Below are 27,267 nucleotides of genomic sequence, written 5' to 3'. Positions count from 1 at the left end.
CAAGAGAGAATAATAACTAGGGATATCAAGAAAGGCTTCCTCTAAGAGGTGGCACACAAGTTGGGCCTTGAAGGAATCCCAGGAGGTAGAGGTGAAAAGGTAGTCTACTCCAGGCAGTAAGTACACCTTTACACCTATGCAAAGTATGAAGAAAAAAGACTGAATGTAGAGTTTAAGGAAAAGCAAGTAGGTTCATTTGGCTGGAGTTTGTCGAGTGCATGAAGGTAAATAATATGAAATAAGATTGGAAAGATAGGCCAGAGTCAGACAGTGAAGGACAATAAATAACAAGCTGAAGAGTTTGTGTATTTTATCACAGAGGTAACACGGAGCCCCTTAAGGCCTTTGAACAGAAGAAACTGACATAGCCAGGCTTGACCCTTTTTATTTCAGCTGCTATGCAGAAAAAAAGGTTTCAGACTAGAGTCTGATATGAAGGGCATTGTAACAGTCTAGGGAAGAAGTGTCAGCACCCTGAAGTAGAGTGGTGGGCTTGTGAGCTGAGAAAAGGGGCACTTATGAAAGAGGATGTAAAATACTCAAGACTTGGCAACTAGCCAGGATTTAATGATATTTGTAAATGACAATAACCTCACATTTCTATAGTACTTTAAGGTTTACAAAGTGCATTCCTCACAACAACCCTGTGAGGTAGGTAGTGTATTATAATCCCCATTTTACAGAAAATGAGTGAGGCAACAAGGTACATGTTTAGGAGATGGAGTGCTTTCATAGCCCCTGGAAACTTTTTAATAAATATATTGAAGAAATTAGGAAAGTAACTCTTGGGGGGAAGGGGGAAGAACTTGTACTTTTAATTTTATTAACAAATTTGTATTTTAAAATTCTCCACACTTATTTCTTTTTTTCATAATCTGTAATTGGCTTAAAAATTTCCTGTAAGTTGGTCCAAGCACCCTTGGCATAAATGTTCTTGTAGGCACTGATTTTTTCTTGAACAGAGTCTGAATTATGGCACCGATGACACGTGGCTTTACTTGATTTGTACCACTCATTGGAGGTCTGGTTGGTGACTGCCAGGTATACAGTGAAGCATACGTAGCCCCCAAGTAAGAGACAAAGTACAATAACAAATCCAAGCATGAAGACAATTCTTGGAAAGGTCAAGAACAGATACTGCAAGGGAAGAAAAGGTGCAAATCTGTTATTTTAATGGAAACATCCACACTACAATACAATTTAGTCTTGGTATTTTCCATGAACATCTGTTATCTACTTAATTAACTTCCTTATTAACGTATAATACATAGACAGTACTTCCCAGCTTACAAAAGCATTTTCCTCATGACAATTCTGTGAGGTATATAGTTCAAGTCCTTTCTTCTGAGTAAGGAAAACAAAGTTCAAAGAAGTTAAATGCCCTGCCAAAGACACAAAGAAAATGGAATCAAAGCTCAAACTCAAGTCTTCTAATTCCAAGTCCAGGGCTCTCTCCATTGTACCAGGCTGTGCCAAGCTCTACATTCATCCTACAAGGCTGTCTATAAATTGTAAATGATGGAAAATAAGTAACAAAAAGAAACGCCTAAATGACACTGCATTCCAAGCAAAGTTTAGATTGTCTAGGCTAGTGAAGCAGAGAAAGAGTTGCATCACAGGACTTAAATAGAGAAATGGGGTACGGACATGTAAAGATGGTTAAAGACTTCGGGCCAAGACTGACCCCTGCATAGAGGAGGACCATCCACTTCCCATATACCTATTAGAGCAAAAACCTAAAAATTACCCTGGACGAAGACATCCAATGAGAAATCAGAGTAAGCAACTTCTTTCATCCTAGAACTGCACAAAAAAGTCATCCAAGAGTGAAATGGGAAAGGTGGCTATCAGCAAAGGCGAATAAGCTGGCAGCCTCTTAGCTTGTGGAGAGCCAGGTCAGAGCAGGAATGAGCAAAAGCAGACTCCTGCCATCAGAAAGCTCCAAAGTAAGTAGAAATCCCCATGGTTGTGGGAAACTCAAAACAGAAACCTTGGAAACACAGCAATCAAAGCATAACATCCATGCAAAGATGGACAAGGATACCCCTGGCATTAGGGGGTCTGATGTGCCCTATCATTATGTCCTGAAAGGCCACAGAAGGGGCCCTGAAGATCCAGTGCTGCTAACCCCAAAGATCTAAGGGGGATACCTAACCCCAGGAAGTAAAAGTCCACTTAGGAACCCAGGTGACTCAGAGCAAAATCAAAGAGGCCTGGCCACCCCACACAAAAGGGCAGCAAGAGACAAGGCTGACTCTGGCACAGGGCCCCAGTTCAGGAAGTAAAGCTTCGGAAAAGAGTAAACTAAAGATGACACTGACCACTGGAAAAAATTAGCTAGAGATGCTCTTTCTTTCTAGGTTGGATTTTTGCACTTTCCATAGGACTATATAAATAACCAAAAGAAATTAAGCAAGCTTACAGAAGAAGAGTTTGGACACAAAAATAAAGAGGACAGTCATCAGAGGGGTTGTGGAATGAAAGGCATACTGATGCACTGCTGGTACAGCTGTGAAGTGATACAAACATTATGAAAAGAAATGTGGAAGTATACCCCAAAAGTCACTCACCTGTGCAAACTGTTTTTAATCCAGTGATACCAATTGTATATAACCACAAATGGATATAATTGAATGAGATACAACAAAGTGGGAAACAAAATGGGTATCCATCAATTGGAGAACAGCTGAACAAACTGTAGTATAGTACATATAGTATGTAATATAATAGAACAGAATATATTAGAATAGAATAGTAATATAATAGAATATAATGGAGTGGCAGCTAGGTGGCACAGTGGATAGAGAACTGTACCTGGAATCAGAAGACCTGAGTTCAAATCTGGCCTCTGACACTTACTAGCTGTGTGACCCTGGGCAAGTCATTTAACCCTGTTTGCCTCAGTTTCCTCATCTGTAAAATGAGCTGGAGAAAGAAATGGCAAACCACCCCAGTACCTTTGCCAAGAAAACCCAAATGAGGTCTCAGTGCAGGTCAGTCTCAGAGTTCCCTAGAATGCTGAGGGGCTTCAGTGACTGGCCCAGGGTCACACACCCGATATATGTCAGAGGCAGGATCTGAACCAGGGACTCCTGGTTCTGAGGCTGGCTCTGTCTCTGTTGTGCCATACTGCCTCTCATTGACAGTACTGTTATGTTCAATTGAATAGAGATAAAGACTGGATTTGTGACTTCACTTTTAGGAACCTTCTGGGTAAGGAAACACCCTCTATCTTACCAATCACTGAGAAGTTAAGTAACTTGCCCAAGGCTACAGAGCCTGTATTTGTCAGAGACAGGACTTGAACTGAGGACTTATTTAGGTCTGATACTGATCAAGTATTGAGGTACCAAATATATGTAGAAAAGAAACACAAATATATAATTTACTGACCACATGCAATAAAAATTATGTTCAACAAAAGGCCCTTGAAAAAAGAATTAAAAACTAATTGCAGACTAAATAACGTGATTCTAAAGAACTGGTGGATCCAAGAACATATTACAGAAATGAGATTATTTCATAAAAAAAGAGACAATATATTAACAATTATATTAAATAATTATTATGAGTTTCACAGGATGCAGCTAAAGTAATTCTTTGGGGAAATTTTGTATCTCTTAAAATTTTCATCAACAAAAGAGAAAAAGAACAAGTTAATGAACTGGCCACACAAAACTCTTAACTAAATCTCAACTAAAAAGAAATTCTTAAAAATAAAGATGACAGAAAAAACTGAAAACAAAAAGATTCCAGTGCTTTGATTAATAAAAACAAACTGTATGTAATAAATTCTTTTTTCACATGTATCTCTCTTCTTTTGGCCTTCTTTGTTTTTGGAAATATTGATGTTGAGAATGATTTTTTAATTAAAAATCTTAAAAAATTAAAAAAGGAAAACTAGTCTATTGTTGTTGCCTCTGCTTCCTTACCTCCTCATTCACTCCGCAACCTCTGACATCTGGCTTTTATCTTCCACCAGTCTAATGATACTGCTAGATATCTTCAAGATCACTACTGATCTTTTAACGGCTAAATCTAAGGGCCTTTTCTCAGTCTTCCTCTTTCACAGTTTTACAGCACCTGATATTGCTGATCACCTCGTAAGTATTCTCTCCTCCTGCAGCTTTCCTGACCCCACACTCTTCTGACTCTTGTGCTACTTGTCTTATGACCACTTCTTTGTCCCCTTCACTGCTTCACCTCCCTGCTCTACTGCTGAAATGGGGGTGTCTCCTTAAAGTTTTCTGCAGGCATCTTATCTTCTCTTTCTATATGCTCCTACTGATTTCACTCATTCTGATAGCTTCAATTATCACAACTACGCAAATGAGTCATAAATGTGTATACCCAACCCTGAATTTAACCCTACACTCTAATCCAACATTTTCAACTATCTTCTGTATATCTCAGCCTGGTTATGTAGCACCTCAAACTCAAAAGGTCCCCATTTGAATTTACATTTTGTTCCCAAAATCTATCCCTCCTTTCAACTTTGCTTTTGTAGCAGATGGTGATACTATCTTTCCAAAAAGGCTTAAAACCCTGGAATCATTTCTGGATTTCCTCTGTCCCTCACCCTCACATCCAATCACTATAATCAACTCCTGATGAATCTACCTTTACAATATTGCCTTCATCTATCCCCTTTGTCTCCACTCAAAGTGTCACTACCCTAATCCAGGTCCTTATTACTTCTCCCTTGAAATTACTTCTCCCTCTCAGCTTGTTCACTGATTTCTTCACCTCCAATCTCTCTCTTTTCCAATGCATCCTTCATACATTTTACAAAATTATTTTTCTAATAAAAACATCTGATCCCCTGCCCCCCCAAATTTCAATGCTTCTCCTCTTTCCTAGAGCATAAAATACAAGTTCCTTAATTCCATTATTTAACTTGCCAGCTTAATTTCATACTACTTTCTTTCATTTACCCTAAGTACCAGCCAAACTGAACTACCAATAGGTCTTGATCTTGTCATGTACTCTCTCCCCTCTGGGCACTGAAATTCTTTTTCTTTAAGGCCCAGGTTAGATGCTACCTAGTCCATGAAACCTCAGTGATATCTCTCTCACTTCTCCCTACAACTCTGACTAAGCTGAAAGAGATCTCTTTCCCAATTTTCTTACAGCACTTCAGAGTTCACCTTTACTCTTAACACGTACTACCTTGAATAATACTTCTGTGCATATGTTTCTGGTCCTCCTATTTGATTATAAATTTCTCAAGGGTAGGAACATCGTTATATTCCTGGTATCCAGCACAGTGCTTTATATATAGTAGATCCTTAACAAACGTTTAGTATATAATTTGTTAAATTTAAGGGTGACAGGATAGAATTTCATGTCTAATAGGGGAGGGGGGGACTTGTCCCTTTTAAACAGCATATCCAAGTGAAAACCTTATAAACTGAAGCATGCTTACCTGTATAAGAAAGGCGATATCAACAGGTTGTTCCTGTCCGTGGTCATCAAAATATGTTCCCAATGTCATATCCGATATGAGCACCAAATGGATTAGAAATGCTGTAGTTATGATGGCAATGGTTATAGCCATCGCAGTCAATGTCAACAGGTAGATTAAAAAGTATCTTGCATTTAAGGCACCGATGCAGTTGTTCACCCAAATACAGTGATGATCAAAACGATGTACACATCTGTTACATACACCTATACGTACACACAGAAAAACCAAGAATAAGCAACAATATTATATGTGGCTCTAAAATTTTCAATTGGAATTGTACATACTTTTTTTTTTCAAAATTAATTCTGAGGGTGCAACTGGATTGTGATGTCATATTATGCAAATTACTGCTACTGTTTCAGAATAACTGAAGCTGCTCAGAAGAAGTGAGGCCTCCGGTCTGATGCTGAGTGAAGTGAGCAGAACCCAGAGGACTTTGTATACAATAGCAGCCACGTTATGCAATGACTAAGAATGTTAAACTGAACCCTTCTCAGCATTACGAGGATCTAAGACATTTCCAGAGGCCTCGGGATGGAAAATGCTGTCCACATCCAAAGAAAGAACTATGGAAGTCAAATCGCTCTCACTTATTTTTACCTTAAGTTGAATTTTGTTTCATCTTTCTGATGGTTCCTCCTATTGGTTTTAATTTTTACTTACAACTTCACTAATGTGAAAATATGTTTAATGGGTATGTAAATGTAAAGCCTATGTCAGATTGTGCGCTGTCTTGGGGAGGGTGGGGGGGGGAGAAAAAGGGAGAAAAAAATTTCAACTCAAAAGCATATGGGGAAAAAAAAATTAAAAAAAAAAAAGAATAAAGGAAAAGTTAGATCTAAAAAAAAAAAAAAGAAGTGAGGCCTCCGCTGAGGCTTACAGGCAACAAGGTACAGTGTTAAGGCCATGAGGTTTGGAGTCATAGGGGGAAGGGGCTCACATTCTGGCTCTGATTAGCTGTGTGACTTTGGACTCAAATTCCTCATCTGTAAAATAATGGGGCAGGGCAAGACCGTCTAATGTCCTTTTGGGCTCTAAATCTATTACGCTAAGAACACCCTGAGCTCTGACTCATCTGAGGACCCACACAAACCTTCCATTCCCAAGGCACTGGTTCTAAAAGCTGGGATGTGAGCTACAAGGTTGCTTAAAGATCAACCAAACCAACTTTCTCATTTTTACAGATAAGGAAACTGAGGTACAGAAAGAAGCGACTTGTCCAAGTTGGCATGAAGAGTTACCGATGACAAAACCATGGATAGATCTTAGCTCTCCTGACTCCCAATACAATTTTTAAATTGGACTTATGATTTCATTCACATAGGGAGTTCCTGAAGAGAATCCTCCTCTACCACTGCAGATCTGAACCTTCTTTGCAGCTCTAGTCTTAGGGAGCTGCAAGGAGGGCACTGACATTAAGTGACTTGACCATGTCACCCCCACATTCCCTTCCTCTCCCTACCCCCTCTTCAGGAAGATAGCTCCAGCAGCTCCTGATGATTACCTCCAGGATAAAACATAATAAACTCTCTTTGTCACTCAGAGGTCTTCATACGCTAGCTATGGTCCCTTCCTATCTTCCCAGCTTTCTCACACCTTACTTGCCTCTGCATGCTCTGCCCAGCACACTTAATAAACTTAATAAAGCTTTATGAACACTCGCTGATGTCTAGACAATCCAACAGCTTTGGCCTATCTTCAGCTCCTCAAACGTAAGACTCCCATCTTCCTGGAATATTCTGCTCCCTGCCTCAATCTAGATTCCCTGGCTTTCTTCTGTACTGCTCAAATCCCACCTTCTAGAAGAGACCTTTCCTAGTCCCTCCCAATTCCCTCACCTACTAATGAATGCTTTCCACTTTCAGATTACCTTCATATATTCTGTGAATAACCTGTATGTAGCTAAATATTTACCTTCTGATTCCCCAATCAGAATGTATGACAGTAGGGACTCTATGGGTTTTTGTTCTGTTATGTTTGGGGGAAGGAAGGGAGTGCTTTACTTCTGTTCCCAGGGATCAGCACTGTGTCTAACACATTGCATGTGCTTAATAAATGCTTGTTGACTGACTGATCTACCCAGGATCACATAGCCAATATATGTCAGAAACAAAATTTGAAAACAGGTCTTCCTGACTCTGAAGAAGTCTTTCTATGCACTATACTATGTTGTTGCTTCTAATGTTCTTTAAGGATGCTTAAAAATCAGAGTATAAAGTCCCTGCTTAGGTTTTATGGATTTACATGACTATACTGGGTTGTGAGAAACTATTCTTTATATTCCTTCTTGACTATTCTCCTTGCCATCGGCAAGATTCCTATGAATTTGGATAGTACTTCTGCCTGAGCCTTCCAGATAGGTGTAAAAGAAACTCTGGATATTGACCCCTAGCCTGCCTATTCAAGACTCCAAATCTAGATAGTTTCCTATACTTTTGGCTCTTGCCTTTGCATTGTTCTCTCAATTTATAGTACCCAAATTTTCCCTCTTCCTATGTTTACACAGCATATAAAAGCCCTTCTAAAGATTCGTCAGCACTTTCCCCTTCTGTTAGAGCTCTAGGAAACATCCATACCTTTTTGCTAAACTGGAATTATAAAACTTTGAAGCCAGCAAATTTGCCCGACATATGAAATACCCACTCTGTCTACATACACAGAGTTGCAAAAATGTGACATGTATAAATATGCTGTTTGCACTTTTAAAAATTCTAATTTGGTCCTAGTGAGGCTAAAAATACACAATCTAATCAGAAATAAATTGTTGTCTTGAATAAACTCTTAGAAGCTCTGCTAATATCCACCCCAGTTGAGAAGAGATATTATTCTTTGAGTTGTATGTAGCAGCAGTGGTCAAAGCAATATCACCTTGCAATCTGGATGAAAGCAATCCAAGGGCTAGAGGTTTCTCAGCCTTGCTTCATTGTTTCCCAGGTCTCAAACTTTTTCCTTTTGAGCAAAAATAGCAGTAATAATGATTCCTCTGAAAAATCTTTTTTTTTTTTTTGCTGGACCAGGTTTGATAATACTAAGAGGCACTTACTACAGTGCTTTGACCTTGCTGGTTTCCTCAAGTCACAGGTAGGGCACTTCATGTTTTTCAAGAAGATCACCTCATCATATTCATAAACTTGAAGAAGTAATGCTTCATTTGATTTTGTTATTATCCCTATAAAACAAAAGCAATAATTTCCATCACAAAATAGTATTCTTTGTATACAAGGAGTCAGCAAAGCTACTACAAAGCATAGCTTTGGAAGCCAGGGGCTCATGGAAAAACAATCCTTGAATGTACTGAAATGGGGAGTCAAGTGTTTTGCTATGGTCAGATCATTAATTCAAGTATTGATTGGCCCAACTGTGTGCCAGATGTTACACAGAATTTAAATTATGTATAAAACATAAGCGCCGCTTTCAAAGAGGTTGGCATGGTGTGAAACAAAAATAGAAGCATACAAAGCAGCCAGAGAAACCAGTGAAACTCAGTGAGGCTTTGAAGGGTCTTCAGACGTTACCTGGCAGAAAGACCTCTCCTATGACATTCCTAGCAAGTCATTGAGCCGCTGCTTCAAGGCCTTCAAAGAAAGGGGACCCATTACCTCCCAACTGCAGAAGGATTTGGAGGTCAAGGAAAGGAAGCAACAACAGGCCCTGACTAAAGCAGTCGAAAAGGTTCAAGGGAAACAAAAAAGGATGAAAGCAATGAAGCTCAAGTAGAGAAGAAAAGAAGGCTGAAAATTGGAAAATAACTGACCAGGCAGATGAGGCACCCTCTAACTTGCACAGAACATGAAGAAATCACTAACAAAAATGAAATGCTGTTCAGCCCTTATGAGATGGACTTTCATTGGATGGAATTCTCTCTCTGAGGCACTGTAAGGGGTTAAGCCCCTAATCACCAAGGCATAGCTATGCAAGGAACATGCAGCACTTGCAATTATTAATTAGCCCTTTCAGAGAGAAAAATGTATTCTCTTGATAATTGTTATTTTCCACAGTGATGTGAGATCTGATCCCTGAATACTGATGACTGGGAAGTGAGAGAGAGAAGGAAGTATGCAGTTGCTGTTGAATGCACTTGCAAAGATGCAGAGTAATAAGGAGTGAATACAACTGTGGAAGGATGCCCAGCTACAGACTCTTAAAGCAGATTTTGTGTTCAGCCTGAGTTGAGTAAGTATTGATTTTAGGGAGTTTGAGAAGTGTGGCTTCTAGGGCCAGGAAGAGGCAGGCTTTCCCTGCCTGTGTTAGGTCCCAGTGTTTGGGAAGTTGTGATGATAAAGTCCTGATAGATATGAGACACAGGTAGGTACAGTTTTTAATTCCTCATAGAATACAACAAAAGAAAGCAGCCCAGAAAAAGTCAGCAAGCCAAAGCTTAGGAGCGACAAGTGGTAAATAAAGTGTTGGTCAGAATGGGTGAATAGATTTAAACAATTTATATGGATATTTGCCATGAAGACCTAGATAATAAATCACATTTATTATCAGCACATAGACAGTTCCCACAGGAATTCAGTACTTCTTACCATTTGAACTTAGTTTGGGAAGGTAAGAATTCTTTCAAGATTTACCAGAGTACTGAAAATGGAAAATTAGAATACTAAAATGTCAACAGTACACCGAGTTAAGTTTTAGGAAAATACCAAGTGAGTATACACTTATGAGAAAGAGAAATGAATACCAAAAACATAGGTATCTGATAATATTTGAAGAAGGGAAGAGTTGTATGAGGATGCCATAACTTTTTTTTTTCTTTTTGGTGAGGCAATTGGGGTTAAGTGACTTGCCCAGAGTCACATAGCTAGTGTTATGGGTCTGAGGCCACATTTGAACTCAGGTCCTCCTAACTCTAGGGCCAGTGCTCTATCTCCTACACCACCTAGCTACCCCAATACCATAACTGTTAACACAAATATGCTAGAGAAAATACTAAAAGGCTCACAAGTCTCTGAGCTCAAGAACCTGGACAGCTTGTAGCACAGCCTCTTCAGAAGAAACACAGAAACAGGAAAAGTCATCCAAGAACAAAGATAACCACAACCATCCTGATTCGCTGGAGGAGATCTAGGCTATTTCACTTTATCCCCCTAGTTTCAAGACAAACTGTTCTGAAATGGCAGGAGGATAGGCCAGGTGAACAAACAGCAGCAGCTCGCAAGTTCTGCTCCTCCGTGCCTTCGCTCTGTTTAGCTTGGGTGAGAAACCGGTGAAACACGCCACTCGGATGCCCTGGTTTCTGAACTATAATAAAAAGCTAGAGACTATACAGAAAAGACCCTGCTTAATCAGGGATAAATAAGATTAAGTTTCTATGACTTCCAAGGGCTTTCTGCTTCTGAATCTAGGATCTTTTTATCTTCTATTTCTCCACTTGGGGAGAAAACCTGAGATGGTCCATGTAACTGGCTATATAATTGTATGTAAATTGGCTATGTAATTGGGCTCTGCTATATCAGCAGAGATGGCATAATTTTGGTTTCACAACAGCACTGTTTGTTCAGAATCTGAAGAGAAAGAAGTCAATCACAGATCTCCCATCTGCCTAGAAGACTGTATAATGAAATACTTAAGGCAATCAAAGAATGTTTCTCAGTGTTAAGCTATTATTACTGATAGACAAGCTTTATGGGTGGTCTACCCAAATGTGACTGAACAGGCAACCTTCATTCTCTATAAACTTAACTATACCCTTGATGGCAGAGCTTGTGCCTTTTTTTCCTCAGAACATTTCAACAACAATAATAGTGATAACTACCATTTATAGAAGTGCTTTAAAATTTTAAAAGTGACTTACAGATATCTCACTCTACCTTCATAATAACCATAGGACGTAGACACTATGATTATTATTTCTGATTTACAGATGGGAAAAATGAAATAGGTTAAGTAACTTGCCCATTGTCACAAAGCTAGTAAATGCCTGCATTTGAATTTGAACTCAAATTTCATTGACTCCAAATCCAAGATTGTATTCACTGAGCCACTTAACTGCCTAAAATAGGGAAATTTTTAAACGAAAGGATACGTTGATTTCCTCACAATACTGTGTTCCAGAATTCCTAACCCTGGAGCATCCACTTTGAGAATGTTAGCTCCTACAAGTCCCATTTTGCATGCCTTCATTTTGACTTCCCTGATCCCTTACTGATTTTTGACTCTTTGCATATCCATATTCACATATATACTTTGTGGGAAAAGTAGGCTTTCAGAAAAGGGGCTGATTACTCTGTTCTTTGTCTTATTTACTAACTGATCAAAATCAACTTCAACTTACCAGGGTTGCTTGTACAAATCAAAAAGAAAAAAAACAGGTTTATAATCAACAGCAGATACGGCAGGAGAAGATGATACAGTGAGAACTCCAGTTCTAGACAGTAGTGAAATATCTCCCAAGTGTATTCACTATAAACAGCCCCTTCTAAGGCCAAGTGTAGGATGATGAATACGTAGTTTCTGAAAGAAAGTAAGTACAAGTCTTGTCCTCACTCAGGTTTTCTAAATGTTAACTCAGACTGTGCTGAAGACATTTCATTATTTAAAGAAGAATCCAACTGCTTTCTTTTAACTCGTCTGGACTACATGATTTCTTAGGACTCAAGGGTGGGGGACCTGTGGCCTCCTCAAGGTCACATGTGGCCCTCTAGGTCTTCAAGCGAGGCCCTTTGATTGAATCCAAACTTCACAGAACAAATCCCCTAATTCATTCTGTGAAGTTTGGATTCAGTCAAAGGGCCTCACTTGAGAACCTAGAGGATCACATGTGGCCTCCAGGCCGCAGGTTCCTCACTCCCGTCAGACTTAGGTTCTTTCTAACTCTCCTGTGTACCTTTATAATCATTAAAGTTCTTTGAATTACTCTATTTTTAAAAATACAGGTGAACATTTCTACTAACACAGAAACTGCCACTAATTCTCAGAATTCAAATGAAAACTAGAAATGTCAAAACAATAGATTTATTATATTGCTGTGACACCCACGACTGTGAAGTCCCACATTTGAAAAGATTCTTGATGTATGAGATAGGAATCATGAGGTATTTCCTGACTGTAAATAAGGAGGATTTCGTTACCCTTTATAATAGTTCCCAGGATCTATGGCCAAAACAACTTCTACTGTGACTGCACAGTGAGAAATAGGAATAACATAATGTAATATTCACTGTGCTAAGTTATAATGATATTACTAAAGTTAAACTGTGAGCCTATTGTTGGCAAATTGTCTTCTTTGTGTGCTTCTCTATACATCAAGAAAGCACTGGTCAGTGAGTGGGGATTTTGGGAATCACAGTGTAATGCTATTCATGCCTTGACTGGCCCCCATCAAGGCTTAGGAGAACCTTTAGGAGTTGTGCTCCAATATTCTCGACCACACCTCCAAGAAAGGTAATTAGGGGATCCTGCTGGTGCTCCCATTATTAGGAGCCCATTGAGATAGAGAAGAATAAGAGTAAATTATTATGTAACCCTTCCGAAGCTGTCTTCCAGTCCTTCTAGCTGCCCAGATCAAGAGTGAACCTGTTAGAGGCTGGAGTCCAAAAACTCTAGTTGTGTCTCCTATGTTACACTGATTTAGTCAAAATCTGGCACATAAAAATCCAGATGGATAGTAAAGACTGAATGAATCACGGAATCACAGGATTTTAGAAATGGAAAGGGCCCTTGTGGATGCTATAGCCCCCAATCAGATCCCTTTTGTGTATCAAGCTCCACCAATGTTTGGGTATAGATGGTGGAACAGTGCAAAGTGTGCTGGATTTGGAGTCAGACAGCCTGGGTTTGAACTCCAATTTTGCTTGTTCCCTATATAGCTATAGGCAAGGTGCTTCTCCCTTCAGTCTCAGTTCTTGAGGGGGTTGAGTGAAATGACTTTTCTGAGTTCTTTCTAAGTTTAAATCAGGATTTTACATATGTGATACAATTTTAAAACTAAAAGCTAAGAGATCATCTACTCTAATTTTTTCATTTTATATATCAGGAAATTCAAAACTGGAGAGGTCAAATGACTTGATAAAATTGGTCATACAACAGGTGGCACAACTGATATGAGAAGAAATGTCTCTACTTACAAATTTCATTTATATCCAATTTTTTAGAAACCTATTTCATAAACTGAAGAATAACTCAGTTTGAACACAGAAAGTGTACACACTAAAAATACAATCGAGCAAATGTGAATAGAATTGATCAGACTTCTTAGTCTAAGTAGCAGTGAATCATTGTGTCGAGTATCAGAACACTAAAGTGATAGTGTTTATTTTCCACAATTTATACCTATGTCCCATATATTGCTTTCTTATAATTTTAAACTGAATTCTTCAAAATTTGCATGGTATTTTCAGATATGTTAGTAAATATCCACATTGCTGGATACTGAAAAACCACCCTTAAGGAGAATGCTCCTAGGTAAGTCCTGCACAACACCCTTAAAGATGCAGTTTCTTAAAGTGATCTTAGAAACAGCTATCCCTCTCTACAAAAGAGATTCTTAACCTTTTGGTGTGTCATGGATCCCTCTGGCAATATGAAGCCTATGGATCATTTTAAATGCATAAAATAAAGTACAAGGGGTTACAAAAGAAGCCATTTATATTGAAATGTAATCAAAATATTTGTGGGAAGTAGGTTAAGAACCCCTGTTGTACAAGATATTATTAAGCATTTAACACATTCAGAGAATACCTACTGGGTTGATAAGCAAGGAAATATTGAGCAGGAAACTAATAACTTTTGACAAAACTCTGTTGTTCCAGAATAAGCAAAGTCCACAAAACTAATTTTAACCAGTACTCTGAACAATGTAATTTTTAAAATATTAAAATAATGGATTGAGTCACTGGGTAAAGGAACTCACAGATGACTTTTTCAGTATATAGCCACTGTAAGGTAATGTGGTGAACACCACAGCATCATGCATATTTATTATAATCTGACCTTAACTCAGTGGTCTTTCTATAAGCTTTGTCAGTCATTTAAGTGTAAAACTGTCTTTTGAAAACTAAAAAGTTTCATCAAAGATATTGCTGCAACAGACACTACTGAGATAACAAATGTAGCTTATAATGGGAATGCATTTATCAGGATAATCTAATATATGTTATTTCTGTTATCAAGTTACTGAAGATTGAGCCTGTCTTTGTCTGACCTAAATTAAATGCTGAGAAAGTTAATTACTATAAACTCCACAAAGCATTGTGAAAATCATAGTACTGTGAAGGATGGTCAAAACCCTGGTGCTGAGGATGTGGAGAGAGCTGGGTATGCGGCCTTACCCTTAGGAAAAAAAAATCAAATATCCAGGACCATGAAGGTTGGAAGAAATCTGGCTCCAGGTAAACTCTGATTAAGCCCTATGTGGGATCAGTGATCATGGCACTATTAACAGCGAAAGACACAAAAGGTTCACAGGAAAAAAAAAAAGACATCAGCGGAGAGCAGGATCCATCCTGACATCCCAGTCTTTTAAGAGACTGATAGTCAAAAGGTCACACTTTTGTGACCATTAGCAGAACGCCTCTCTGGGAGTTTTTCCACGTATTCTCTTAGAACCCAGTTTCAACCTTTTCCTCATTCTTCTATTTCTCTGGTCTTCTATTGGTCACGCTCCATTTTATTTACTCCCCACCTGCCTTCAGTGGTGACCTCCCTCCTGCTCACTCACTGCAGCGGCAAGCCTCTCTATACTACTCCAGCTTCCTACTTCTGATGACTTGGTATAACACCTGCCCATTCCACTTTAAGAGCTTCTATACTGCTTTATCTTTCTCACTCTATAATTGTTTTTAAAAGCTAAATCTTAAAATTCAAATTAAGATCCATAGTTAATGCTTGCCTGTAAATGGCACTGTTTTAGTTAGAACTTAAATTATATATTGGTACTATAATCTCCCCTTTCCAACTCCCTGGGTATGATTCTCTTCTTCCTTTTAAACTTCCCCCATTATTTTTATAAGTAGAGCTAGAAAGACTAGGACCACAGTTAAAGACCTTGTGCCACACTAGTGACACCTTGAACCTAGAAGCTTAGGCGTTACATCTGGAGCCAGAAAACTAGAACCTTAGGTTCTCAAAGAAAGGTAAAGCACTGGTCCTGATACAATCTCAGATGCCAGAATAAAAGTCAAAAAGACCACAGAACCAAGTGTATGCTCCATGTGTGGGAGAGCTTATGGGTATTAACAATCACCTACGATCTTGGGACTTGGTGACAAGTGTGAGATCCGTTGCATCCCTGGCAACCCAGACCTCAATCCTGAATTCTCTGCCACCACTCCCCATCTAATCTCAGTTTCTTGGTATTCGGAAAGGAAATGCCACACCAATGACACTGTCTACAACCACAGGACCCTGGAAGGTAGAGTCCCCAATAAACTGGAACATAAGGTGGGCGAATTTGTACTTCTTGATCCCCAAATCCCATTGATTCAGAGTCAACATATCCCAGGGCAAAAGCTCCCTCTATTTTGCTGCCTCTGTCCATGCTCTCATTTGTTAAGCTCAATTCTTTTTCTCCTTTTCTCGCCCTTTCCATAATGTCCTCTATGATCCTCTCCTGGCTGCTCTAGCTGTAGTACCTTCCCTCTAAGGCTATCTTCCATCTCTAGTCGTTCTGATCTGTATCTTGCTACTGGACCCAGATGGCTCCAAATGAGAGAGTGAGGCTGGTGACTTTGCACAGCCCTCCCTCACTTAAATCCAATTCACTTGCATGTCATGGCATCACCTTCCTGATGTCATGGTCCTCTTTGAGAACAAAGGATAGACAATAACCTTTGTGAGTAGTAGTAGGAGCTGCCCTACTGAGGACAGGTCTATCTTTCTTTATTTCTTTCTCTTTCTTCTTTCCCTTCCCTTCCCTCTGCCACATGCAGTGTTATGCCCTTAACTGTGGGTACTCTGCCCAAGGGAATGGAAATTTTGATGGCTGAAACCTCACAAGATATCTAGGGGTTTACAGACTAAGTTTCTTTCTTAAGGACCTTGCCTTAAACCCAAATCACTCTGGCTCTCATTGATTGGACAACAACAGGTCCCAAGGCAAACCCCACTTGGCCATTATTTGGGCCCATATTGGCTCAGGGTGAACATAAATAGCAGTTGTTTCTATTTTGGCTAGAAATAGAAACCCTGAGAATCTTCCCCTCCCAAACTGATTTTTCTTTTTTTGACTAGGTAAAAGAGGCCATTCTCTGCCTTGTTTCTTACCTAGCCTTAATCACAGATTGGGCATTGCCTCAGTCAAACTGAAACCTGTTGAAGACCTTAGCTTAAAAGTGCCAAGGTCTCCCACTGCACCTGGGGCTATCTCCAGTCTTCCAGATCTATATCTTGCCACTGGACCCAGATGGCTCCAGAGGAAAGAATGAAGCTGGTGACTTTGTACAGTCCTCCCTCACTTAAATCCAATTCACTTGCATGTCATGGCATCACCTTCCTGATGTCATGGTCCTCTTTGAGAAAAAAGGACAAACATGACCTTCCATCTACATGTTCTTTAGTTAGATCTTTATCTCTCTCATTCTGACGTAAGCTCCTGGAGAGCAGGGGCTGTTTTAGCTTTTTCTTTGTATCCCTTATGCTTAATAGGATATCTGACACATTTAAAAATATATTGTTGGTTGACTTAGCAAAGCTCCTCGCTTCCTACATCTCTTTTTCCCAAATTCTTTGATTCTGGAATATTCCTTTCCACTTAAAACTACTGCCCTTATGTTCATAAAGATATGTTGATATTCCCTCAAACACCCTGGCCTCCTAATTCCTACAAGTCTTTCAAGTTCATCATTAATAATTCTGAAATTCCTTTAAATGACCATAACTCCTTATCACTCCATTTCTCCCTGTGCTTTACTCTTTCTAAACCTATTCTACATCCTCACTATGACCTCCATGACTTCTATCCTGAAGTGCTCTCCTAAGCTACAACCCCTAATCTGAACTCACTTTCTTCCCCTCACGAACTAGACCCAACCTCCTCTGAACAGAGCTAAAGGAAGTCACAAAACTGTGCTGCCTTGGCCCACTACAAATTTATGCTATCTAATCTCATCAGGACCCTTACTACTGTAAGGCAATCCTTTTACTCCTCTCTAATTTGTTCTCTATCACATTCCCTGTAGCAGCTGTTCTAAACAGTGTCTTCTCTCCTCTTAAGCCTACACCACCACCTCCTCCACTCACCCACTTAGCTAAGAACCTCGACCAATATTTCAGTGAGGAAACAGAAACTATTTGCTATGAGCTCCCCACCTCAACACCAACTAACACCATCCCTTATTCTCTTTTCCTTTATCATGGTAAAGGCCCTCCTGCTCACCAAGGCTACCCTCTCTATATGTGACCACAATCCCACCCTTTTACCTCTCCAGCAGATTTGCCCCACAATCATCCTCCTCTCCCTCCAACCCCTTAAAACCTTCAATCTCTCCTTATCTACTAGTTCCTTTCCTAGTGCCTACAAGAAATGACCAAGTCTTCCTTGTCCTTAAAAAGCCCTTACTTCTTACCATCTCCTTGAATCAGCATCCTCCACCTCTCCTCCCTGTCACAGCCAAACTCCTAGGAAATGATGTCTAGACAACCACTTGGTGATTCAGTGGACTTGGAGTCAGGAAGATCTGAGCTTGAATCCTGCCTTCAACACTTAGTAGCTGTATGTCATCCTGGGTAAGTCTCTTAATCTCACTCTGTCTCAGTTTCCTCACCTGTAAAATGAGGATATTTAAAAGCACTTACCTCACAGGATTATTGTGAGGATCAAATAAGATAACATGTCAAGTGCTTTGCAAATCTTAAAATGCTATACAGATGCTAACTATTGTCAAGATACTATTAGAAAACACCCTGTTTTCCAGAGCTAAGGCCCAGCCAGCAAGCTCTGCCCTGAGCTTGGCTAACAACAATCCTTTGCACTCACCTTCTGGAACTGATAGTCCCTGAGCTTGGGCAAGCACCAAGAGGCCCAGACATGAAGCCCTGCCATGAACAGACTTTCGGTCACTAGATACCCTTGCTTCACTGTTGCTGTTGTGCCTCACCACTGTTGCTACACTACGCTGTTTGACTCTGTCTATCCGTGCCATAAATATATAAATCAAGGTTCAGCCACTCTAAAGTGGGTCCCCCCAACTAGGAGTAGGGCCCAGCACAGGTGTCCTTGCTTGCAAGCCATTTCCCTCACTTTGAAATTAAACTTCTGTTTGATTCCTGACTCTCCTATCTCTAGCCTGCTCTGTTCAGCTCTGGCCATCCACAAGTTAGAGGTAAGATTGGCCCGGTTGACATTAATTGGTGTCAGAAGTAGGATAGGACACAGAAGCAGGTTACTAGACTCTCTGGTACCAGTGGGAATGGACTAGGCAACACTGGAGATTGATTTCTCTGGAGTCCGACACCGCCCACCCCCCACCTCCTCTGATGATTCCTCTGCCCTTGTCCCCATTCCAATGCCCCAAACCCCCACCTTGGTTGAGCTCACCATTCTTTGTGAAGAAAACTTTAGGGCCCCTCCAGGGAGCCAGTTTATCTCTGATCACTCTGGTAAGGATATCCTTTCTTAAACTGCATCTTCTGTAAAGTTGACAACCTGTGTGCCTCTGTATTGACTGTAACTGAATGCTTCATTAAAATGATCTGCCTGTTTGTATCTGTCTTGTCATTTTGTCTGTATTTGTGTCTTTGTAAAATGTCTGCATCATGTTTGTGTTATGAGCTATATTCTGTTACCTTGAAAGATTTAAAATGCAGCCATCCAGAAAAATTCCTAAGGGCTGTAACCAAAGAGTTTAGAACACTGGGAAAGACTAATGGACTTTCATACTTGAAGCAAAAGTCTCAGTAAGCAGGACTAACTTCCACTTCAGGCTTTCTGTGGGAGATTAGGTTATAAGAAAAGAGAAAAAAGAAAAAAATCTGCAAGACACTTTTTTTCCTGTCATTCCAGCTTTGTCTATTTTGGAATTACAGAAATAAAGTCAGATAATAAAAGTTTGCAGAACTGCCAAAAACATCTAGATTAAGGAGTTCTAAAATGAATCACTTTGAGACTGCAGGGGAGAACTCCTAAGACTTTGAGTAATTCCAGGAAATCACTCCCTTCTGAAATATCTTAGTAAGTTTTGGGATACTACTCTGTAGAATTTGTTTTAAGGAAAAATAAAGATTAGATTTTATAAAAGTTTTAAAAGTAAATGGCAAGATTAATAGTTTCATTGTTCTAGGGCAATGAAGGAAGACACCAGTTTGGAAGTAATCCCAGAGTGAAGAAAGAAAAAAAAATAGGTCAACAGTTAGCACTTTATAACAACTTCTTGTTAACTCTTTCTTGAATGATTGTTCAGAGATTCCCTGTGACTGTCCCAGTGAGAAACCCTCTCCCTCTCCTTGTTAATCTCTCTCATCTCAGATCAGATTTCCAAATAAAGGCACTAGGAGAAAAATTCTGGAGAAATGTAGGGAAACTTGAGTTACATTCCAGTTTCAGAAATTTATCAGCCGTGTAATCTTAGGCAAGTTATGTTATTTCTGTTTGCCCCAGTTTCCTGATGGGTAAAGAGAAAAATAATAATGGTACCCACCTCCCAGGATTGTTGTGAAATCAAAATAATATAATGATTGTAAAATGCTTTACAGTGACTGGAATATGCTAAGCACTACATTATTTTTTTTAATTAAATGTAATTGTTCTATACCTGATAACTCTAAAGTGATTTCAAAATGCCAATGATTTTTATATGTGACAATTATGAAATTCAATTGATGTCACCTGGTTTTGTTTCACATTTTAAATATATGATATTAGGGGCAGCTAGGTGGCACAGTGGATAGAGCACCGGCCCTGAAGTCAGGATGACCTGAGTTCAAATCCGGCCTCAGACCAAACACTTGACACTTAACTAGCTGTGTGACCCTGGGCAAGTCACTTAACCCCAATTGCCCAAACACACACACACACACACACACACACACACACACACACAAAACCACAAAAAAACCTAAAAATAAATAAATACATGATATTGTTTATGTTATTGTATTTCTAAATTCTCTTATATTGTTAAATTTGAGAGACCATTGTAGCAGAAATGTGTTAGACAAAACAACCTTTTAATCTGGATGCCGTTAAATATGAATTTGGTTTTTAAAAGGATGTGACAAAAAATTGGATATCTGAAAACTGTTAAATATTCAATGAGGTATATTTTGTTATAAAACAGATAATAATAATATATAATAGCAATTTTTCATTTGAAAATCTTGGCCATTATGAGCAGAAAAGTTCACTTTACAGCTGGACTTTCATAAATTTTTAAAATATTCTCATATCAGGTACAGGACTTAGGTAAGGAGAGAAACAGCAAATGATATGTAAACTGAAATTCTCTAAGTTTCAAGATTGAAGAACCAAATTTAAGTGAATTTACTAAATTATATTAAGTCAAAATTATCTAGGAACCTCTAGGTTTGGAACCAGAAAAGCAGAGCCCCCTTTAGAAGTGCCCTGAGAATAAAGCTTATTGTCTAAGAAAAGATATCTAAGGACTAGATAACTACATGAGACATCTGAGACGCAAAAGGTGCTGGTTAAATGGACATGGAGAATGGGTTATTAGGATTCAAGGAGATCTGATGTTAGTTAACACTGGTGACAACTGTATTGCTTTGCACGATTTATATTTAAGTTTTCTTCGTTACCTTGGTGACATGTAAATCTCCCTTTTCAGAACTAGTCCACTGAGAGCCCTCTAAGTAGTTTCATCTGTACCTGACTTAATGCAATTATGGGAACTGTGAGAAAACCTTATTGCATTGTTTGAACCAAGCCCTGCATGGCTGGGAAACTGGACATCTGTATGTGCCATTTAGAGACCTTTAACCAAGGATGCTGACTACAAACTCAGAGGCCCCTACCAGGTCCTTCTGACTATTCCCGCAGATGTCAAACTTGTGGGTGTGTACTCCTGGATTATCTGAAGAAAGCCCTTGATTCTGAGTAGACAGCAGAACCCTCCAGGGACCTCAAGGTTCATCTAGTATGGACCCAGAAGCTGCCTACACCCAGACAAGACAGCTGTCTCAAGACTCCTGAGGGCTGAGTATTCCGTCCTAGTTTTTTCTCCTCTTCCCTTCTGTTACGTGCCCAACCACCAACGCCCTGATTCAAGCCTGTATCGGCATTTTCTCTCTCTCCATTCTTGGCTCCTCTCTCTTTTCTGCTTGCAAGCAAACAATGGCTAGCAATGATACCTGGGACACACTTTCCAGATAGGTCCACTCAAGGAACTAACCCCCCTGGGCAAAATCTCATCTCGGCCCAAGTGGCCTCTCATGGAACCTTGGCTTATATTTGATTCTCCTTTACTGGCCAGAAGGGTAAGGGTTCTTTCAAAACCCATTCCTTTGGCCAAAAGAGGAAAATGTCAAGATATTATTAGAAGACACCCTGTTTTCCAGAGCTAAGGACCACCAAGCAAGCTATGACCTGAGCTTGGGATAACAACAATCCTTTGCATTCACCTTCTAGAACTGAGGGTCCCGGAGCTCAGGAAAGCACCAACAGGCCCAGACATGAAGCCCAGCTATGAATGGATTTTTCTGTCACCAGAATCTTGCTTCACTGTTGCTGTTGTGCCTTACCACCGTTGCTACACTACAATGTTTGACTTTTTGTCTAGCCACAAATATATAAATCAAGGTTCAGTCACACTAACATGGGTGTGTGTGTGCTGGGGGGTGGGAGGTGCTGTCATATATGTCCTTGCATGCAAACCATTTCCTTTACTTTGAAATTAAACTTGTTTGATTCCTGACTCTCCTGTCTCTACCCTGCTCTGTTTAGCTCAGGTCATTCACAGATTGGAAGCTGGTTTGGCCTGGTTGACACTATTAATGTTTTACTCATTACTTCTACTTCTCCTATCCTTACTCACTTCTCAATCCTTTGTAATCTGGCTTCTATCTCACTTAACTGAATCTGCTCTCTTCTGAGCTCCAGTCTCCTACTGTATTCCACCTCCTCAGTATCTTCTCCTGGATTTATTAGGCAAAGAGTCTAGACCTGTGATTTCAAAGGCATAGTGAACTCTAGTATGATAAAACTCACTTGTACGAATGCATGTTGGCAACCTTTTCTGTAACTTGTAGTTTTGGAGAGAGGTTAATTGACTTGCACAGGATGACACAGTAGTACATGTCTAAGGCTGAACCTGAACCAAGCACTTTCTGGCTCCAAGGCTAACCTCTATACTATGCTAGGTATCTCAGACTCAGCATGTCCAAAATACAATTCATTATCTTTTCACCTAAACCTATCCCTCTAACCATCCCTATTTAATTTAACTGAGGGTACCACTATTCTACTGACAACCCAAGCATATAAACTCACAGTCATCAGGGTCTCTTCCCTCACCCTCTCTGTCTAATCAGGTGTCAAGTTTGATCAATTGTACTTCCATAATATATCTTACACTTTCCCCCTTCTCTCCATTCATACCACCATCACCTTAGCTTAGGCTTTCATAATCTCTCATCTGGACTACTGTAATAACCTTCTAATTGGCCTGTCTGTTTCAAGCCTCTCCATTTAAATATGTATGCACAAATGTACATATTTATACACATATAATTTTGAATTCAAACACAAAAAATAAGCACTTCTGTGCACACAGAACACAAAAGTAGATTTCTATATAATGCCATGAATTTCTATTTCAAACTGTTTGCTTTTTAAAATATATAAGATTCTTATGTTCAAAACTGTATTGCTTATCTGAACTTCATTGTGAATCTCCTTCTCTTCTGTGCGTTTTAAAAAATGTTTCAATGGTCCTCTTTTTTGAACATCACTATTGCTAACCTCCTCAACTCAAAACCAAGAGCAAGAAAAGAAAAAAAAAACCCTCTCATAACAAGTAAGATATTAAAGCAAAATGAATCAACAATATTATAGACATATCCAAAATTTACATCTCTGCATCCTGTGTGTATCACTTCTCTGTTAGGAAGTGAGTAACATATTCTGTCACGGTTGGTCATTGCATTGATTACAGCGAAGTGTATTAAAGCTGTTTTTCTTTATAATGTTTATAGTATTGCATGACATTTTCTAGTTCTGTTCACTTCACTCTTTTCAATTCATACTACCCAGTCTTTTCTGAAATCATCTTTTTATTATTTCTCCTGGTACAATAGTATTCCACTACATTCATATACCATAATTTGTTCTGATGTTGCTCAACTGTCTAAGAGATAATCTAATTCATCCCCTTAGATGCCAGTTCTTTTCTCTTCTCATTTTTTCCCTTCTAAATTCCCTCCTACAGAGTCAGGAAGGTTATTTTGTTTGTTTGTTTTTGTTTCCCTCCTGAGTATTATCTTACCTTTTTATTTCTCCTTTCTATCCCTGTTTGTTTTCCCCTTGGAGTCTGATGAATTTCTATACCTGTATGTGCATTTGTCCAACCTCCTTTTGTTCACTTCTGATAAGAGTAAGATTCATCTGAAGTCCATCCCCTTCCCCACCCCTTCTCCAATGCTTGTATGCTCTTTCCACAGATCCCAATTAATGAGAATAAGTAAATTCTACCCCTTCTTCCTCCTTTCTACACTAATATATTTTCTACCGTCCCTTCTTCTTTCCTTCTTAAAGCCCTTAGAACAGAACTAACCCCTACTTTTTCCTTCCTCTCCACCCCAAGTTCATCTGTTTTTCTTATTTGATTCCGTATCCAGCACATCGTAGACATTTAATAAATAAATCTGTTGAATTGTGCTGAATTGTTCACGAGCTCTTGGCTCACCAAAAAACATAAAATAAATTGGCTGGCAGCTCTTGAAAGTGTCAGCATCTAAGAGACGTCCTTGGAAAAAAAAGTCACAAATGTATAAATAACTTTCCCAAAGCAAATGGAAAACAATAACTAATAAATGAAGCCAGAAAAAATATAAATAAAAACTCCGCTTAGTAAATACCGTGTATGAAAGAGGTGATGAAATGCCTTTTGTGTAGCTCTTTGTAGCCACCCTGGAATAAAACGTGAAAATACCTGAAACGTAAAGAAAAGAGAAATAATAAGTGATATTCAAATAGCAGCACAAGGTTTGTAAAGCATTTTACGTTATCTGATTTAATGTTTGTACCAACCTAGACTATCCCCGTTTCACAGATAACCCCTCTATGCCTCAGTTTCCCTAAGTAACTTCCCCAGTCACATAGCTAGTATACTTGAGAAATGGGATTTGAAACCAAATCTTTCTAATTTCCAAGTTAGCATTCTATCTACTATACCACAAAGACTCTAAAAGGAACCCCAAAATTTAGCCTCAAATGAATGATATTTTTATACAAGAGAGCTTCTCACTGGTAAATTCTCTGATTTACAGCTTGGAATAAAGCATCCTACTTTCATCTCCCTTTGCAGCTATGAATTTTTTTAAATAGTATTTTGAAGAAACAAATCCACTTATAAAGGTCAATAGTGGATGTTCTGCATGCTATAAAATTATGCAGATTAAATTCAACAGACATTTACCAAGAAGCTCTGTGGGCCAACTGCTTTTCTTTTGTTTTGTTGAGGAAGTAGTATCTGACTGGTCAGCTGGACAGTCTCAGCAGCTGGACGGTACTGGACAGGATGGACACATTACCAGAATCTCCCTTTTGTTTGCTCATCCACACAGCACTCAGGCAGGGGGGTTACCACCACCTGTAGCCCTGTCCTGACTCACCTGTTCGTGGGATTTCCTCCCTAGCCCCAGCTGCTGGGAAGGCTCCATGGCAGGCCCAACCCTCCCAAAAAAACAATTTAATATCAATTAAAAACCACTGTAGAGACTTGAGAAGTGAAGAAATCAGAAACAAGAGAGAACCTCTGAAAGAAGCATGTGTAGAAAATTTCTGGTCTTCTAAATGGTCACAAGAAGTCTAGCACAATGAAAATTTGAGTTAAAAAAAAGACAGAAAGCTTATACATCATTAATATAATGAACAATTATTAAAGTCCTCTGCTTCAATGTTTGGGAGCCTGAAAATATGTGGACCCTTCCAGTTGTCTTCCATACCACCATTATGAATAAGTCACAGAGACTGGAAGAGTTTGTGGTACAACTAGGAGATCTGGAAAGGCTTCCTGGAGTTAGCAGCACCTGAATTGAGCCTTGCAGAAAGCCTGGGATGCTAGGAAGCAAAGGCGAGGGACCAGTGGGTTGTCGGCGTGTAGAACAGTTTGTACAAAGACAGAAAGAGAGAAGAGGAACAGCATATAGATTAGTTTGGTGGAAACCTGGAGTGCATAAAAGGGAGAAAGGCGAATTACGTCTAGATTACCTCTCCAGACAGGTTAGAGACAAACTATGAAGTTTTAAAAACTTCAAACTGGAGAGCTTGCATTTTGTCCTAAGCATGAGGAAGTCACCGAAGATTCTTGAGTGGCAGGAAGGGGTGTTTGGCTGCTGAGCAGAGTAGCTGGAGAGGAGGTAGGTTTGAGGCACAGAGACCAGTCAGGAAGCTAGTATAGGTGAGAGGTGATTGAGAGCCTGAAGGAAGATGCTGACTGTATGAGTAGAGAGAAGAGGATGTCTATGAAAAATGTTGGGGAAGTAGGACAAGTGAAGCCCACAGAAGTCACGTGACTTGCCCAAGGTCTCAGACCTAGTAAATTTGCAGGGGAAGAAGTCAAACCCAGCTTTCTCTGTCTGAATTCAAAATAATTTTCATTATACCATGTCGCCTCTGCTTAGTTCTGATCCACAACAATATGACTCAACTCTGCATCATGGAAGCATTTTCAGAGAAAAGAAACCAAGAAAATGACAGATTCTGTTACCTGCTCTCATCTCCATCTATGGAAAATGGAGGTATATCAAGGTTATTTTTATTCATCAGTGATGGCTGATGAACTCTTTATTAACCTCCTCAGTTCTGTTTATCTTTTAAGACCTACATACTGTTTTTGTTCTTTTTTATGAAAAGCTTCCTTGCTCTCTACTATTCTGTGCTGTATCTCTATTTTTACCTAACTTTCTAAGAATAGATTCACTGAATTTCTTCTGCATATGCTTGCCACTTTGGGGCCATGCCTTTCCCTACTTCTTTTCCATTTTCAATTTACTGGTTCCTGTCAGTTGATCCTTCCAGAATTTGATGCTAGTACTGTAGACTCATTCAAACAACAATTCATTACAGAAGAGAACAAAAAACAAGTAAGTGAATAAAAACAGAGATAAAAGAAATTAAGTCCTCCTTAAAGTCATTTAAGCTGTGACTCATTTGGGAGTTGGGGTACTCATACACTCGACAGTTCTTCAAATACTTAACTAGTTATCAAATGAATGATAGGAATACATTTCTTAATTTAGCTGAGTAGAAATCAAAGAGTCTGGTTGGAATTTATACTGCAGTAGGTTTTACTGTTTGTTTGCTATGGCTCTCTACCACATTGAGGTAAACAGCACAACCAGAAGCACATTCTTCCTATGTGCTGGTGGAGGATAAATATTCTACTACTGAATTATCCATAACTTCTCTCATCTAGTGACACCTGATACTGCCATCTTTCTGCGTGTTATATGTTATGTCCTGGTTACAGAGGCAGCTAGATGGCTCAGTAGACAGAGCATTGTGCTTGAAGTCACTGAATTAAAATCTGGCCTCAGTCACTTACTAGCTGGTGTGACCCTGGGCAAGTCACTTAACCTCTTGTCCATCTCAGTTTCCCCAACTATAAAATGGGAATAATAATAGCATTTTCTCCTAAGGTTGTTGTGAGGATCAAATGTGATAACTGTAAAGCACTCAGCACAAT

The 27,267-nt window shown here is 39.3% G+C and overlaps 1 protein-coding gene across 1 annotated transcript in view; it reads right to left on the bottom strand.

Annotated features, from left to right (window-relative positions):
- Window positions 1–369: 369 nt before the first annotated feature.
- The window catches only part of ZDHHC4 (zDHHC palmitoyltransferase 4), a 42,048-nt gene continuing 15,150 nt past the window's right edge, over window positions 370–27,267 (bottom strand). Inside the window, exons 3-7 of the mRNA XM_020995450.2 lie at window positions 24,437–24,510; window positions 11,745–11,923; window positions 8,511–8,636; window positions 5,426–5,670; window positions 370–1,137 (exon numbers count right to left, since the gene is read on the bottom strand). Of these exons, the coding sequence (XP_020851109.1) occupies window positions 856–1,137; window positions 5,426–5,670; window positions 8,511–8,636; window positions 11,745–11,923; window positions 24,437–24,510 (906 nt within the window). The 3' untranslated portion in view covers window positions 370–855. The remainder of the gene's footprint in view (window positions 1,138–5,425; window positions 5,671–8,510; window positions 8,637–11,744; window positions 11,924–24,436; window positions 24,511–27,267) is intronic.

The sequence above is a fragment of the Phascolarctos cinereus genome, unplaced genomic scaffold, assembly GCF_003287225.1.
Source record: "Phascolarctos cinereus isolate Bilbo 61053 unplaced genomic scaffold, phaCin_HiC Scaffold_4;HRSCAF=312, whole genome shotgun sequence".
NCBI classification, from domain to species: Eukaryota; Metazoa; Chordata; class Mammalia; order Diprotodontia; family Phascolarctidae; genus Phascolarctos; species Phascolarctos cinereus.
Note: the sequence above shows the minus strand (reverse complement) of the source record. Positions and strands in the feature narration are given on the sequence as shown.